Raw genomic sequence first — 15249 nt, forward strand, 5'->3', positions numbered from 1 at the left:
TGCAGCCGTCATTGTTGTTTGGCGGGTCCGGGCTGGGGATTCGAACCCGCCACCTTAGGTGTATGTGGCTGGCGCCTTAGAAAAATCCCAAGTCTTTAACTCCATATGTTTACTATGGATCACATTGTTGAAGTTCAATATTCCTAGAATATTTATGAATACCTTTTATGGCATCAACCATAAAAACTTACTCACAAGGATCTGTGACCTCCAACCAACATAGTCACATGTTATTTTTCTTTCTTTTTTAAAGAAAGCACTAGCACAACTTTTCAAAGTGCTAAGAAGTAATTTAAGATTAAAAAAATAATAACCTAACTCTAATTTCATGGCTGAAGTTAATTTTTCTGAGACTCTGACTAAAAAGAGGTAGAAACATAAAAATAAGTGGTAGAAAATATTGACAGATACAAGCAGAACCTCATGGATACACTTTTTTTTTTTTAATTGAGACAGAGTCACCCTCTGTCACCTTGGGTAGAGTGCCATGGTGTCATAGCGCAAAGCAACCTCAAACTCCTGGGTTCAAGCAATTTTCTTACCTCTGCCTCCCAAATAGCTGGGACTGCAGGCACCGGCCGGCCATAACACCCAGCTAATTTTTTCTATTGTGAGTAGAGACAGGGTCTCCCTCTTGCTCAGGTTGGTCTCAAACTCCTAAGTTTAAGCAATCCACACACCTCAGCTTCCCAGAGTGCTAGGATTATAGATATGAGCCACCGCACCCAGACATGATATGTATTTTCATTTTATTATAATTTACATGTACTATATGGCATATCATATTAAATGCACAATTATATGTATTCACATGACTACCCTTTTAATTATTTAATATTCTTTAACATATTCCTATAAAACTTCCCAATAAAGATCAATGTCCTATTAAATAAAATAAATATTAGTGAAACATATAAGCACTTAGGTATTATTGATTAATAATCTCAAGATTGATGTCTTATTCAAAGATCACAAAGAAAAAGATTAGATCCCTAACAGTTCCTTTCTTTTAGCAAAATAGTTATTTATTTCGGTTTTTTTTTTTTGAGACAGAGCCTCAAGCTATCGCCCTGGGTAGAGTACCCTGACATCATAGCTCATAGCAACCTCCAACTTCCGGGCTCAAGTGATTGTCCTGCCTTCATCTCCCAAGCAGCTGGGACTACAGGAGCCTGTCACAATGCCCGGCTATTTTTTTGGTTGCAGCCATCATTGTTGTTTGGCAGGCCCAGGCTGGATTCGAACCCACCAGCTCAGGTGTATGTGGCTGGCACCTTAGCCACTTAAACCACAGGGGCTGAACCACAAAATAGTTATTTTTGGGTTACTGCTTATTTTACCCAAATTATCAGTAAAATTTGGAGTCAAAATATTGTAATAGCTGTGACAACAAAATTCCTAATGTGCTAATATCCCCCCAGTGCCTTCTTAAATCTTAGCACCTGTCATTTGTATTGAACAAATTAAATGAAAATCACTTGTAGGGAACTCCTTAAAAAATAGATCATGTCTGGCATAGAGAAGACCACGTTTACCTTTAAAAGTAGAAAGTCTTTCCCAGGAAAAGCCACACAGTCACATTAATGGCAACCACAAAGTCAGGTTAGATTTTATAAACAATATTTTCAAGGCTCCTGCTATGAAACCATTGAGGGCTACTCAGTCTTACCTGCTTAAATGCCTGTAAAACTTCCGCTCTCTGGCTGAAGTGCTTGAACAGTAGCTGCAGGGCTCCAGATAGCAAAGGGGGGTAGTCATGCATGATGAGATGGATGAGGACCCGTAAAAACGTCCTGCCTCCTTCATCATCAAGCTGAACTGGGTTTTTTTCCTTTCTGTAAAACCAAAAATAATTCTAAAGTGACTCATATTTATATAATATCTACATTTAAGTGGTTAAAATTATGTGTATGTTCTCAGTTATATCTTCATAACCTTGAGCTGTGGACCAGTCCCCATCTATGGCCTGTCTGGAACCAGGCCAGTGAGCAGTGAGCAAGCAAATGAAACTTCATCTGTATGTACAGCCATTCCCCATCAGACGCATCACCTCCTGAGCTCCGCCTCCTGTCAGATGGAGTGTGAACCCTGTTATAAACTGTGCATGTGAGGGATCCAGGTTGCAGGTTTGTTATGAGACTCTAGTGCTTGAGATGAGCCCTGGGGAGCAGCTGCAATACAGACTCTCCTTAGCAGAGAGGTTTGACTGCACAGAGACCATAATAATCAACTATAGATCCATACCATAACCATCCCCTCCACACACACCCTGGCCCAGGGAAAAATTGTCTTCCATGAAACCAGTCCCTGATGCCAAGAAGGCTGGGAACCGCTGAGTTATAGCACTTGTTTTCTCAAACTGGGAAGTAAAAGAAAAAGAAATTTTAACTTTATTTCCCCCTCATGTAACTGATAAGGAAATAATCACAAAGAAAAATGTGTGTTTTCCCATCAAAGTAGGGGGTGCGCAATCATCCTAGTTTATCCAAGATTGCGGGAGCTTCCAAACAGGGATGAGTCAGTCACCTAGGCGACAGAAGACAGGTGACTGAATCGATCCAAAAGCACCCACTGAGGTGTCATGCTAGGCTGAGCGTACCTGGGTGGATTTGCCCCAGGCCCTGGAGACCCCTACATGATAATGGGGAGAGGCAGGAGGGCAGTGTGCCATGTAAGAACCTTGGCTAGAGCAGCCACATGTGTGTGATATATAATGATGCTGAGTAAAATCTCCCTGGAATAAAGGTCCATTTTTATTTCAATGTGAAATCATAACTGATTCATCTCGTCTCAGGAAAAACGAAATACTTTAATAGGAAAACACAACAACAACAGGCTGTAAAATATAAAATCAAAACTAAACAAATATTCACTAGAGATTAAGATCCTTTTAGTTCCTTTAATTCTCTCTTTTTCTTTTTTTTTTGAGACAGAGTCTCATTTTATCACCCTTGGTAGAGTGCCGTGGCATCATCGCTCACAGCAACCTCTAACTCTTGGGCTCAAGTGATTCTCTTGCCTCAGCCTCCCTAGTAGCTGGGACTACAAGCGCCTGCCATAACACCTGGCTATTTTTGGAGATGAGGTCTCACTCTGGCTCAGGCTGGTCTCAAACTCGTGAACTGAGGTAATCCACTTGCCTCGACCTCCCAAGTGCTAGGACTACAGGTGTGAGCCACAGCGCCCGGCCTAGTTCCCTTAATTCTTGTCTAACAACAAATGTGACAAAAAAACTTAACACAGTAGTCACCACTAATTCACACGTTCGCTTTCTGTAGTTTCAGTTACCTGAGGTCAACTGTAATCCAAAAATATTAGACAAAAAATTCCAGAAATAAATAATTCATAAGTTTTTTTTGTTTGTTTTTGTAGAGACAGAGTCTCACTTTGTCGCCTGCAGTAGAGTGCTGAGGCATCACCCAGCTCACAGCAACCTCCAGCTCCTGGGCTTAGGCAATTCTCTTGCCTCAGCCTCCCAAGTAGATGGGACCACAGGCACCCGCCACAACTCCAGCTATTTTTTTGTTGCAGTTTGGCCAGGGCTGGATTTGAATCCACCACCCTCGGTACTTGGGGCCAGAGCCCCACCCACTGAGCCACAGCTGCCACCCCAATTCATAAGTTTTAAATTGTGTGCCATCCCACTCCATCCCACCAAGGACATGAATCATCCCTTTGTCCAGTGTATCCATGTCCGCGCTCCCTGCCCTGCCAGTGAGTCACATAGCAGTCACCTCGGTTATCAGATCTACCTTCTCCTTATAGCAATACCTGTGTTCAAGTAACCCTTATTTCACCTAGTAACAGCCCCAAAGCACAAGAACAGCAGTGCTGACATACAAACAGTTACAACTATTTTACTTTAGTATTAGCTATTGTCCTCAATCTCTTAATGTGCCTAACTTACACACTTTAACATAGGTATGTATATACAGGAAAATAACAGTGTAAATGTAGGGTTTGGTATTATCCAGAGTTTCAGGTACCCACTGGGGGTCCTGCAACATATCTCCTGTAGATACAGGGAACCACTGTATACACTTTTTTGGGTTCTCATGACAAGTCTGTAGTAAAAATAGACACTAGAAATTAATAATGTATAGCTTAGGAATTTTATTTTTTTCTTTTCTGAGTGCTATTTTGTTAAAACAATAAATGGTAGGGTTTCTGGTAGGAAAGGAGGATGGATACTCATGCCAAAGGTATTTTGTTTCCTTTAATTATGGATATTTCCGATTGACAGAAAATAGCTTTATTTCTCATATATAAAGCTAATGAGAACATTAAAGAAGTTACTTTCTTGCCTCAAATATCCAAGACTCAGGGAAGCAATGTTTTACAAGATGCAGTGATATTTATACCAGGGGAGTTAAAGGGCATTTTTAGACTGTCTATTATTTGAAGAAAGAAAAGCAAAGAATTCAGGGAAAAGTTCAATACACTGATCTCATCTCTCTTTTCCTTTTTTTTCACCTGACCTAAAGAAAACCTTTGCTTTCTCCTCTAGAGTAAATTAACAGCTCCATTTCTGGCAGAAATTATGTTAGCAACAATAGAGGGTCTAAAAATAAATAGATATAGGGAAATGAACAATAACAAAGTATCGATAAAATTCCAAGTAAAATCTTATTCCCCAAATAAGATAAAGACATGTAAATGTTACTGTACCTCCCGGCGAACATAGTTTCTGCCTGGGCTGCAATTTCATCTATATCAGGAACGATGGCTGAAAGATAAATGGTGAAATCCATTCTTTATCATGTTTTAATCAGTAGCCACAATATTCATATTCACTTACCTGAAAATATTTTTGTCTTCATCAAATCAATGAAAAAAAAATCACAACATTGCTCCACTCAGACATCAATGTAAATTTTTCGATGTAAACTACTTTAAACAAATGTCTTGCTATAGTTAGTTATAGATTTAAGCATTCAGAAAGCACTGTATTAAGTGTCTATATATACATGAAATCAAACACATAATTTAAATGGGTGATAACACAGAAAAATAACTTTTTAAAGAATCAAAATACACATAGATATGGTCTTTTTAACTAACTGTACTACAACTAAAACTCCATCCCTTTACCTTGTCAGACAGGGTGGGGTTTTTTTCTATGTAAACCAATCATGATTCCTTACCATCCCCCACCACTAACATTTTGAAGACACCTTTCTTAAGATAACATGTTTAAGTGATATATCTGCTATTTATTTCTCATCTCCAAAATATAAAAAAGCAAACAAGGCAAGACATAAAAAGGTGAAACAGTTTTCCCTAGAAAGCGATCCTTACAGATACAAACCATGCAGAGAGATCAGGTAAATCAGAGGCAAAGGGTTTTCTGGGGTCCCCCTAGACGTTCCCCCAGCTACTTTGACACTGAAAGCTCATATTTCCAGAAGCCTGGCTTCTGGAAGCCAGTAATTTTTATGCTACTGTCAACACAACCGCCAGCAAGACATTCTGGTTCTGCCATATCATTCCTGGAAATAGCCCTTTGGGGTTCTACACTTCTGGGAAGCAGAAAAACAACACTGCTGCAAATGTGCCAGAGTGACTTCTCGCTCAGGCGAGCTGGACGCCCTCTCCGGAGGGCTGTGCCTTCTGAAGGGTACTGACGAGGCAGGCGGCAGCACACTGGTCTACCATCCACTTTAACGACACGTTTACAATCACGGAATCATGCCTAACTGACTGACGGGCAAAGAAGAGGAGAGTTCCTAAGGTTGCCATGGTTGTGGTTAGAAGAAAGTTTTGTATCTATATAGAAATCCTATTCTCAAAAAAAGAATGCTGTTAACTGGCTAAACTTTGAAGAAGATGGAGTTTCCAGCCTGCCATCACTGGCCTGACCTATCCAGAAAAATGGTAATTTAATATTTTTTTAGTTTAGCTAAAGTCACAAAATTTTTGCAGTTATTTGTATGCTCTTTTGTGGTCAGGCTCCAACATTCAGAGATAGAGTGGTTTCATCTTCCTACCTTTTAAATATGAAAACTGAACTACAGTTCCACTTCATAACCAAACAAATACACACACACACACACACACAAAATGAAAACAACACAAGCCTTTGAGGAATTTCACATCTCTATTACTGAATCAGGCAATGGCTTCCGTAAAGAACACCTTTCCTTCTGAAAACTCCATTTTCACACACTAGTCTTTGATTCAGGCATAAAAATTTCTCTTGGATTTTTACCAAAACAGCATAATGCTTAAAGGATTGAGTTGGAGACACCTTAGAGCAGCAGTTCTCAACCTGTGGTTTGCGAGCCATAGGAACTGTGGGCCGCGACATTAGGAAGGTTGAGAACCACTGCCTTAGAGGGAATCCTTGTTCCTCTACTTGCTAGTAATTAATGGTCTAGTGACCGTTAGCAAGTAATTCAACCCCTCTGACCACAGTTTTCTCATCTGCAAAATGGTACGATAAACAGTAACTCAACCTCATAGAGTTGTGAAGATTACAAAGGAAAAGATATTCACGGGATTTAGCATCGAATAGCAGCAAACATCCTCTACTCCGTTCTAGGCAAGTTATTTAATTCAGTGTTTCAGTTCTTTCACATCTTTAGTGGAGATGATGTCTCATAAGAATAGGATTTTGTTTTTAAATATGAAAGGTACTTTCAAGTTCTCAGAAAAACAACGTATGAGGAGTAAATATATACCTGACGGCATTAAGGTGTCTGGAGAGCCGTTGGCAGACGTCTCGGTGTTTTCATTGTCCTCGCCAAACTCCTTCTTATATATTGACAGCATATAGGAGATCCTATAATCTAGTCTGACACTCAGGATAAACTAGGAGAAACATTAAAAACAATAATTGTCTTTGATTAGCACAGTTTTTTTTTTTAATGCAATTTGTTACACATAACACCAAGAACAACATAACTACGAACACTTCAAATGAACAAGTTAGAAACTTTATTTGTAAACTCCAACACTTCGGTTGCCCGTGTGTTTATCAGCCTTAAGACTGAGGAAAAGGATGCATTTCCATTAGCCAATGTCAGGAAAATCTCAAAGCAATGTTTGTAAAAAAAAATTTGGCTCCCCGTGATTGCTCTCTGAACACTCCAGGTAGAAGTACCACGTGGGTCTGGATGTAGAGATGACAACGAAGATAGAATTTCACTGAGCACTTTGCATAGTCGCCATCAGCTCTGGGAGAAGAGCGCACCCAGAGGCTGAGAAATCAGCTACAACAGTCCTGACTCTGGCAGTTATCACCACCGGTCCTGGAGCCAGGCTCAAGGGGACGGTGGAAATAATAACATCTGTACACCACTGATTTTCTTCACTGATGTTTGCGTTTGCTTAGGTTTGTGGTCTTACCATCATTCTCATCAATGGACACAAGGACAGAAATTAAGAATCCAATAATCTGCTAGGCACCACAGGGAATGTGAACATTGGAAGCCCACTGCCCTCAAGGCAATTATCAAGATGGAAAGCAAAAGACAGCATTGTTCACATAATGAGGAAACCACTGACGGGTAAATCATGCCTTCTAAATTCAACAGGGATCAGAGGAGGAAAAGTCAAGATATGCTACAGAGCAGAGGTGTGTTTTGACATAGTTCCCTGCCACCCAGTTTGCGTGAAAGAGGCCCCGTTTAACCTTCTGTCTCAGCATCATTATGAATGGTGCCCTCTACTCTCAAAAGACTTGCATTAGGACAGCATCAATAGGGTCACCCAAGTTTTAGAGAAATTGACATTTCATTAACATTTCATTGAAGACGAGTACACAGAAAGGCGTATTTCATAAATATATCCAAAATAAAAACTTTTCTTCTCTAACGAGCCTGATTATGAGACACAAATGAAAAGGAGATGGAAAGGAGGAAAGGGGAGGATCAAGACTAGGGCAGAGAAAGAAAGTTAGAGAAGGCCAGAGAGAAAGAGAGAGAGAGGAAAAAAACTAAAAGGAGAGACTAGAAGAGACACATGAAGTGGTGGGTATAAGAGAAGACCCAGAAAGAGAAGAGCAAACAGAAGACCTTCCAAGGAGCATGGCTACTAAGGAATTCTAGAAGAGATGTTCCAAGAAAGAAACGTATCCAAGAGCGGCACATGGGCACAGCACAGCTGCCCCAGACACAAAAATCAGAGCCAGCAGAGGTTCAAGGAGAATACATAAGGAGCCCCAAAGAGGCAATGGAATGAATCAGCCCCAGACTGCTGTGCCACAAAATCTCTATCTCATCATTCTGTAGCTGACAGAGACTACTGGGTTTTTTTAAAAATTCTACTTTTCTGTAACTGTGGGCTAAAATGAGGTCATATATTTTAGAGGCTGTCCCATGAACAGGATGATGTTAAGCTGGGGGCTCATTAGGCCCACAGGTCAGGTGACTGCTGCCGTTCTCAGTTAAGAGTAGGAAAACTAAGTGACTTTTCAGGGCCATGAACACAGTGCTGGGAGGCCTGCCAATGTTTCTCAGGATTTAGCCTTTGTAATTCCTAGAGGAACTGTGAAACCTTTTATGATTATAAATCTAATTACTTTAAATGAAAAATGTACAGACCCTTCCAGGACTACTAACCCACTTCTGGTAGCTTGAGCTACATTAAATTATGATGGAAGACATAGTAATCTGTATCCAGAATTTTAATAGATACTTGAAAACTCCAAACTCCAAATCTGGAATAAATGCTGTAATTAAGTTATCATAAAACTGCCTTCCGAACTTCAAAAGAAAAAAAGCACTAAGAACTCATAGCTACAGTAATGAAAAGTTTATTCAATAAACCAGTGGTCATGAAACAATAATTTATGTCCTTTAAATTCATTGATCTAGGTATCAGACTAGACTATTTTTAAATATTATTCCTAGTCTCTTAGAAACAAAAACATAAAGACAGATAGCTACACATAAAATACTAAAACCAATGATTAATTTTTCCAATAATAAATACAATTTTATTTAGGTTTTTTCCTATAACAATAAATCTGGATACATGGAATCATATGTGTGATTCAATTAAAAATAGAAAAAAAGAGTGGGAATTTAATCATTAATTTTGTCTGCTCTAAAATCCCTCCTAAATAAAAGTAAAACACAATCAGGGTCAACACTAAATGAAAAAAAAAATACAGTTTTATCAATCGTAAAGCATCCCACACATTAGATATTATCATTAGTATGTTCAATGAAAATGGATAAATGGGATTCATTATGTTAATAGGGTCTATGTGAGATTTCTTATTAGGCTTGCCATTAACATTAAAGAAATAAAATTAGATCAATAGAATTTCAGAGTATTTACACAGTGATTTGGGAACAAAAATTGTAGGAAATTAAACCAACCAGCAAAATTACGTCTTTATCACTTAGTGTCTATTATTCAACACACCTGCAAAATCTCGATAATCTTGAGCTTGGTGTCCATCACGGTCACATCCTCAGCCTCAGCAGGGCTGCCTTGCTTGCTTGGGAGGATGCTGGGCTGCACGTCCGGCACGCTCATGGGGAAGATGGAGCCTCTACTGAGCACCATCTGGGTCATCATCTCTCCCACCCCGTGGATGGTTCTCATGACGTTGTTCCCTGCCGTGAGAAAAGGCCGTCAATCAACCCACACAACACCTGGAGAGAACGTAGCTGTGATGTGCAGTTGGTCACAGCCAGGTTGCAAAAATGACAGGAACAGTATCAAATAGAGGAAAGACTAGCACCAGCATTGCTGGGGCTTTGTCCATATTAAAATATTGCAGACTCATTTCAAGATGACAGATTTTAAAAATGGAGCTTAACTTTTCTCAGAAAATGCCATTGAATGACACCCACCAGAGCTAAGTTGTCAGTAGCTCTAACACCCAAGTCAGGTCCTTCTGCAACACAGTATGTGCTACCAATCATCATCCCAGCAGGCCCTAACTTTTACAATAAATCAAAAGAAAGGTTAGTAATTGCTTACATAAAGTGAGTTATAAGCGGGGATGCAAAGATTGCATTAAAATGTTTAGATGATGAATTCTAGCATTAGAATCCCATCCTCAAACCAGGAGCTTTTTAGCTTTCCTTTCACAAGTCTTAGAAAAACAGGTTGTGAGAAGGATCATTACAACTTCATATTAAGGGGAAAAAAATAACTGTGGAAGAGGCAGGTATTAGCCAATATGTTCACTATTACTTCATCCAACTTGAATAGAAAACTGTTATTCCAAACCCACGAAAAGCAATAATGTTTGAGGTGATTACAAAAACAAGCTGGGGACAAACATGATCTTTTTCAATGAGGGATCACTGTCTGTGTCTTCTCCTGAGTTTGCCTTCCCATTTGTCTGCCAATAAAACTGCATTACTCTTACACTAACCACAAATAGCTGCATTAAAGGATCCTCCCGACACAACACCAATTTATATTCTCTAGCCTGACTGCGGTTTCTCACTTCGAAGTTTCTACAATAAGCAACAAAGATTCAAAAAGTACTATCTACGTTCCTTTCTGAGCAGTGGTCTTTGCTTCGTGGGTGTTCATGGAGCTCTGCCTCAGGCAAAGGCCTAAAAATCTGGCAAAAAATGTCCTTTCCCTAAGTGTCTCAGGGTGGTAAACCAAGACAAGGGAAATGGAAATAAGATGGGATGAGATAAAACTCTCAGCTCTAAGAGAAGAATATAAACTGTGGGGATCCCTACAGGATTGAAAGACAAACAGAAGAAAAGAAAATATTTAAAAGATGACTCAAGAGAATTTGGATGGTCCAGACCAGAATTACCGTCAAAACCACGGGTAACTTCTATTATTTGTACATTGTATGACTGCACAAAAGGTTAAATGAGTTTTAAAATTCAGTATCTTATCTATAGGAAATCAGTATAAGTAAAAAGAGGGTAGTGCCCCAATAACATAAATCTCAGAGTACACAAAGAAGCAACATTTTTTTCTTCTAAAGCATATTCCGGGCAGAAATTAACATGGATTTTCATTTTGAATGTCTGGGACCTTTTTATTATACTGCTACATGTATAAGCTAAAAAAAAAAAAAAAAAGAAGAAGAAGAAATATATATCAAAGTAATTTCTAAGTTTAGATAAAAGTTGAGGCAAAAGGATTTGAGACAGTCCCCTCTCTTCTATCAGAATAACTTTGAGGCAGAATGTTTTACTGTCTGTGGTTCTCCAACAATCATAGCAATTGAGTATTTCCAATTCTCTCCCACTGTTTCCTACATGAATTGCAGGGATGCACATCTGGTTGTTGGCAACAGTTTTGAGCTGTCAATGTTCAACCAGTACATTTATCCGAGCCTTGATTCGAGTATGCGTATGTGTTAGCCTCCACGAGATGCTTTCTCACCACTAACACAGAACAGCCTCCTGTGTTGTTCTTACCCCGGATCCACACAGAAATCCTTGGCACCCACAGTGTCTGCATCTTATTTAGATTTGCATGGAAAATAATCATTTAATCCATACGATTATTACACACAAAGTTAGCCCAGAAAATTCCTTCCCCCAAAGACGGATCCTGTCACCAAGAAATTAAGATCTAGAAACCAGAACCATAATAAAATGGAACACATGTTGTCAATGAAACAGGAGGGCTCATCAATTTGTACCACATCCTTAGATGCCTGTGGCACGTGGTTGTCACAGACATTTCCATGTATGGCCAACTCAGAGGTCTCTAACTAAGAGATGCTGTATTTTTTGGATTTGCTTGGTGGTGACGAGAAGGGCTTAAATGATGAACTACTGCAATTGCGAAAAACCTGCAGTCAAACACGACATAAACCATAGATACGCAAAACTTCCAGCATCCATTTTCTTCCTCAGAAAAATTCTATTGAGATAAATCAGAGATGATCAATCCTCAACATTGCAGAGAAAGAAATCTTACTGTTCTCAACCATATTTAGTTACTACTGACTGAAAAGTTTTTAGTGAAAAGCCTACTGTAATGTAATATAAATTCTCTGAACAATCTAATCCCCACCAATGCAGCTTTTCTATGTCTTTTATATTAACCCAGAAGCCAGGATTTGGATTTATGTACAAAATGCATCGAAGTGATTTGCAGAAATGGGAGTCATCTTTGTTAAGTCAAAAGTAAGAAAGAAGGAATTGCTTAGAAAGAATGGCATACGGACCTTTCAGCTTCTTTTTATTATATGATTGTGTAGATATTTTTACTAACTCTAATTCTTCCCTCAATAGAAAAAGCCAAAAGTAACACAGATATAGCACATGCATGTTGAGAGTGGGCACTGAGAATGGCTTAGGAAAACATGGCTTTGTTTCTTTGACTTTTCCAATGAGCCAAGTTTCTATTACCAATTTCACGGAAGTGAAAAGCAATAGGAATTTACATAGCACTCATGTTGTATTGATCATAATTTAATTTTTCCCTATTCGGAAACCAATTTATTGTGGGGGGGCATGTCACATAATTGGGTTCAACAATCATTAACAGTTATATGGGTTTACAGATGGCGTAAGAAATTTAACAGAATCTTAATTGAAATTTATCTTAAGTCTGTTGATTTTTATTTTTATTTTCATCTTTATTTATTATCCCATCAGAAATACTTTTCTCTATGAAGACAAAAAAATGATAATCTGAATTTTCCTATTGTTTAGATTTCAGATAGACAATTCTGAAACAGCCTCAGCATTTCTAAGAGATAATAGACATATTTGATTAGAAGAATTCTGTGAATAATTGTTCACAGTAATTTAATGGTTCTGTGACAAGTAAAGTCAGCTCAATGTTTTATAATAATAGAAGGCAAAAATGGATAATCATATAACCATTTTATTTTCATGGAAACATATTTTTAATAATTGGGAGCTGAACAAATGCATCTGCTGTTATAATAATTCATTTGAAGCAGAATGATGTTAAACTATAAAGACATGATTCAGGCAAGCTTCCTAGGTCCCATGCCAGCTAGCAGCTCCTCAGAAACATCCACTTACTGGAAAACACCCACCTAGAACTAGGGCAGTTTTCTATTTCAAACATTGTCTGGAGCAGTGCTTTCTCCCAGTGGCTTTGCGTCTGGGTTTAAAAAGGACGTTTCCATATGCAAAGAAAACAAAAACATTATCTTTGACTGAAGGGAAGGATTTAGATTAGAGAAGTACAATCCTTGATGTCACCATCCTACATTCAGAATCTTAATCCAAATAAAATATGTTCTGGTTTCTTGTAAGAATAAAATTATGTATTATGTACAAAAAAAAAAGCCAAGAAGAATAAAAAGTATATAATGGTGAGGTACTACTATGAAAATGAGAAGCGGAGGGTATGTGCATACTTTTACTACACCTCTGAGAAACAACTCTTTCCCATTTAATTATGTTCCATTATGTGGTCACCACCTCATTTATGAATATATGGCTTCCTCATTTAATGGTAGCTCACACAGCTTGACTGACACACAATCTTGCCTCTAAAAGGACATATCCTTTTAGAAGAGCAACTTATAAAGAATACTTAATGGATGAAGCATTAATATTATTATAATATGATACCTGATTTTCTTCCTTCTAAGTAAACACTCGTTGAATGCAGTGTATTGACAGACTGTTCACAGATCCCAAGTTTCTAAAGGCTTAGAAACAGAACAAAATAAAAACTGACCAAAACCGTAATCAAAATGTCATAATGTTATCATCCATCTTTTTTTGAATATCAAGTATACTACTTGAAAAAAAGCTATTTCCTATCCCACACAATAAAAAAGTGCTGCTCAAAGGATGAATTGAAAAGCAATTCATACAGAACAGCGGCTGTGTCCTGTATCTTATTTTGGATTTCACCACTGTCAAATATTGACAAAGTCATTTCAATATTCCAAACCTCAAGATTCTAATTTGCATCTTCCTTCTATCTGAGCCTCCCCCCAAACTTAATTTGTAAAACTGCTCTTTAATTTTTAATAGCTGGGAACAATGTGATAAATGAATTTACATACTTTTTTTTATTTAGATGTAATTTACTTATAGTAAGATGCACATCTTAAATGAAGAGTTTGAGCAGTACACACAAAGGCATATACTGTACAAACCACATGCCCACCAGAGAAAGGACAGTGCCATTACCCACGAAGGTGCCTTTTGTGCCCTTTCAGTCAGTTCCCCTGACAGTCCTCCCCACCTGCACCACCAAAAGCAACACCTTCCAATTCCTCACACCACAGACACATACATATTGCCTAATATAGAGTTTCATAGGTATGATTTCAGTTAAATGATCATAACCAAAGAGTACCAGTTAATTCATCATTATTAAACATCAGAAGGGCCTTTAATTCTTTGCTTTGTTCTTCCCTTCACCAGATGAATATTTTTGTCAGTGACTTGGATAAAGTCAGAGACAGTATGTTTCTCAAATGCAAAGGCGACATGCACTAAGGAAGGATAACTACTACACTGAATGACTCCATCAAATTCCAAAATCAAATCAATAGGCTGAAAACTAATGGGTTAAATCCAACAAGGTAAAATTGAAATATAAAAAGCACCACACTTAGGTCCAAATAAAACCAACACAAGTATATGACTGGGGGAGATGTGATATAAAAGAAAACAAATGAGAATTTAAGTTGAGTTCAAGTTCAGTAGGAATCAATACTATGTTGTCATTACCAAAACACTCAATTTCACCTAGACTGTATTGCACAAGTGTTCACAATGAAGGAAAAAACTGTTGTCCTTGCCTCTGTGTTGATCGAACCAGTGATAAATTAGATTAGAATCCTAAGAGGAACTGTCAACGGAAGTACAAATGGCCACGCCGAGAGCAGGAGAAAACCAGGAGACGTGCTAGCCATTTTCAAACATAGAAAGAACAGACATGGGGAAGTGATGTTGGAGTTCTGTACGGTCCAGGTAACAGTAGTAGTGCACTCGTTGGAAGTTAAAAGGAGGTATAAGTAGACTTACGTAACAATAGACACCTAATAATGAGAGTTGTGAAAAATAAGAAAGACCTGCCCTTGCTAGCAAGAAAATCTTGGCCACTACAGATGTTTAAGGAGATGCTAGATGACCACTTGCAAAGGGTGCTGCCTGAAAAGCTGAAGTTCATATATTGTGTCAACAATTTCTATAGTTCATGTCATAGATTTATTGCTGTGTGAACCTGTGTCTGGGTTCCAATAATAATATGTTTCATTGGGGGCCCCTGGTTGGACAGAAATTGAGGGAACTGGGGAACCTTCTTCAGTGTGTTAATACCTTAAGGCACTGATTTTCAACCAGCGTGCCGTGAGAGGATCTT

General features: G+C 38.5%; 1 protein-coding gene across 1 annotated transcript in view; it reads right to left on the minus strand.

Moving 5' to 3' along the window:
• ITPR2 (inositol 1,4,5-trisphosphate receptor type 2) overlaps positions 1 to 15249 on the minus strand; it is a 482247-nt gene that overhangs the window by 291845 nt on the left and 175153 nt on the right. Inside the window, exons 22-25 of the mRNA XM_003792467.3 lie at positions 9373 to 9566; positions 6681 to 6810; positions 4669 to 4726; positions 1670 to 1835 (exon numbers count right to left, since the gene is read on the minus strand). Of these exons, the coding sequence (XP_003792515.1) occupies positions 1670 to 1835; positions 4669 to 4726; positions 6681 to 6810; positions 9373 to 9566 (548 nt within the window). The remainder of the gene's footprint in view (positions 1 to 1669; positions 1836 to 4668; positions 4727 to 6680; positions 6811 to 9372; positions 9567 to 15249) is intronic.

This window comes from Otolemur garnettii, unplaced genomic scaffold, assembly GCF_000181295.1.
Source record: "Otolemur garnettii isolate 467f Iridium unplaced genomic scaffold, OtoGar3 scaffold00057, whole genome shotgun sequence".
Taxonomy (NCBI): domain Eukaryota; kingdom Metazoa; phylum Chordata; class Mammalia; order Primates; family Galagidae; genus Otolemur; species Otolemur garnettii.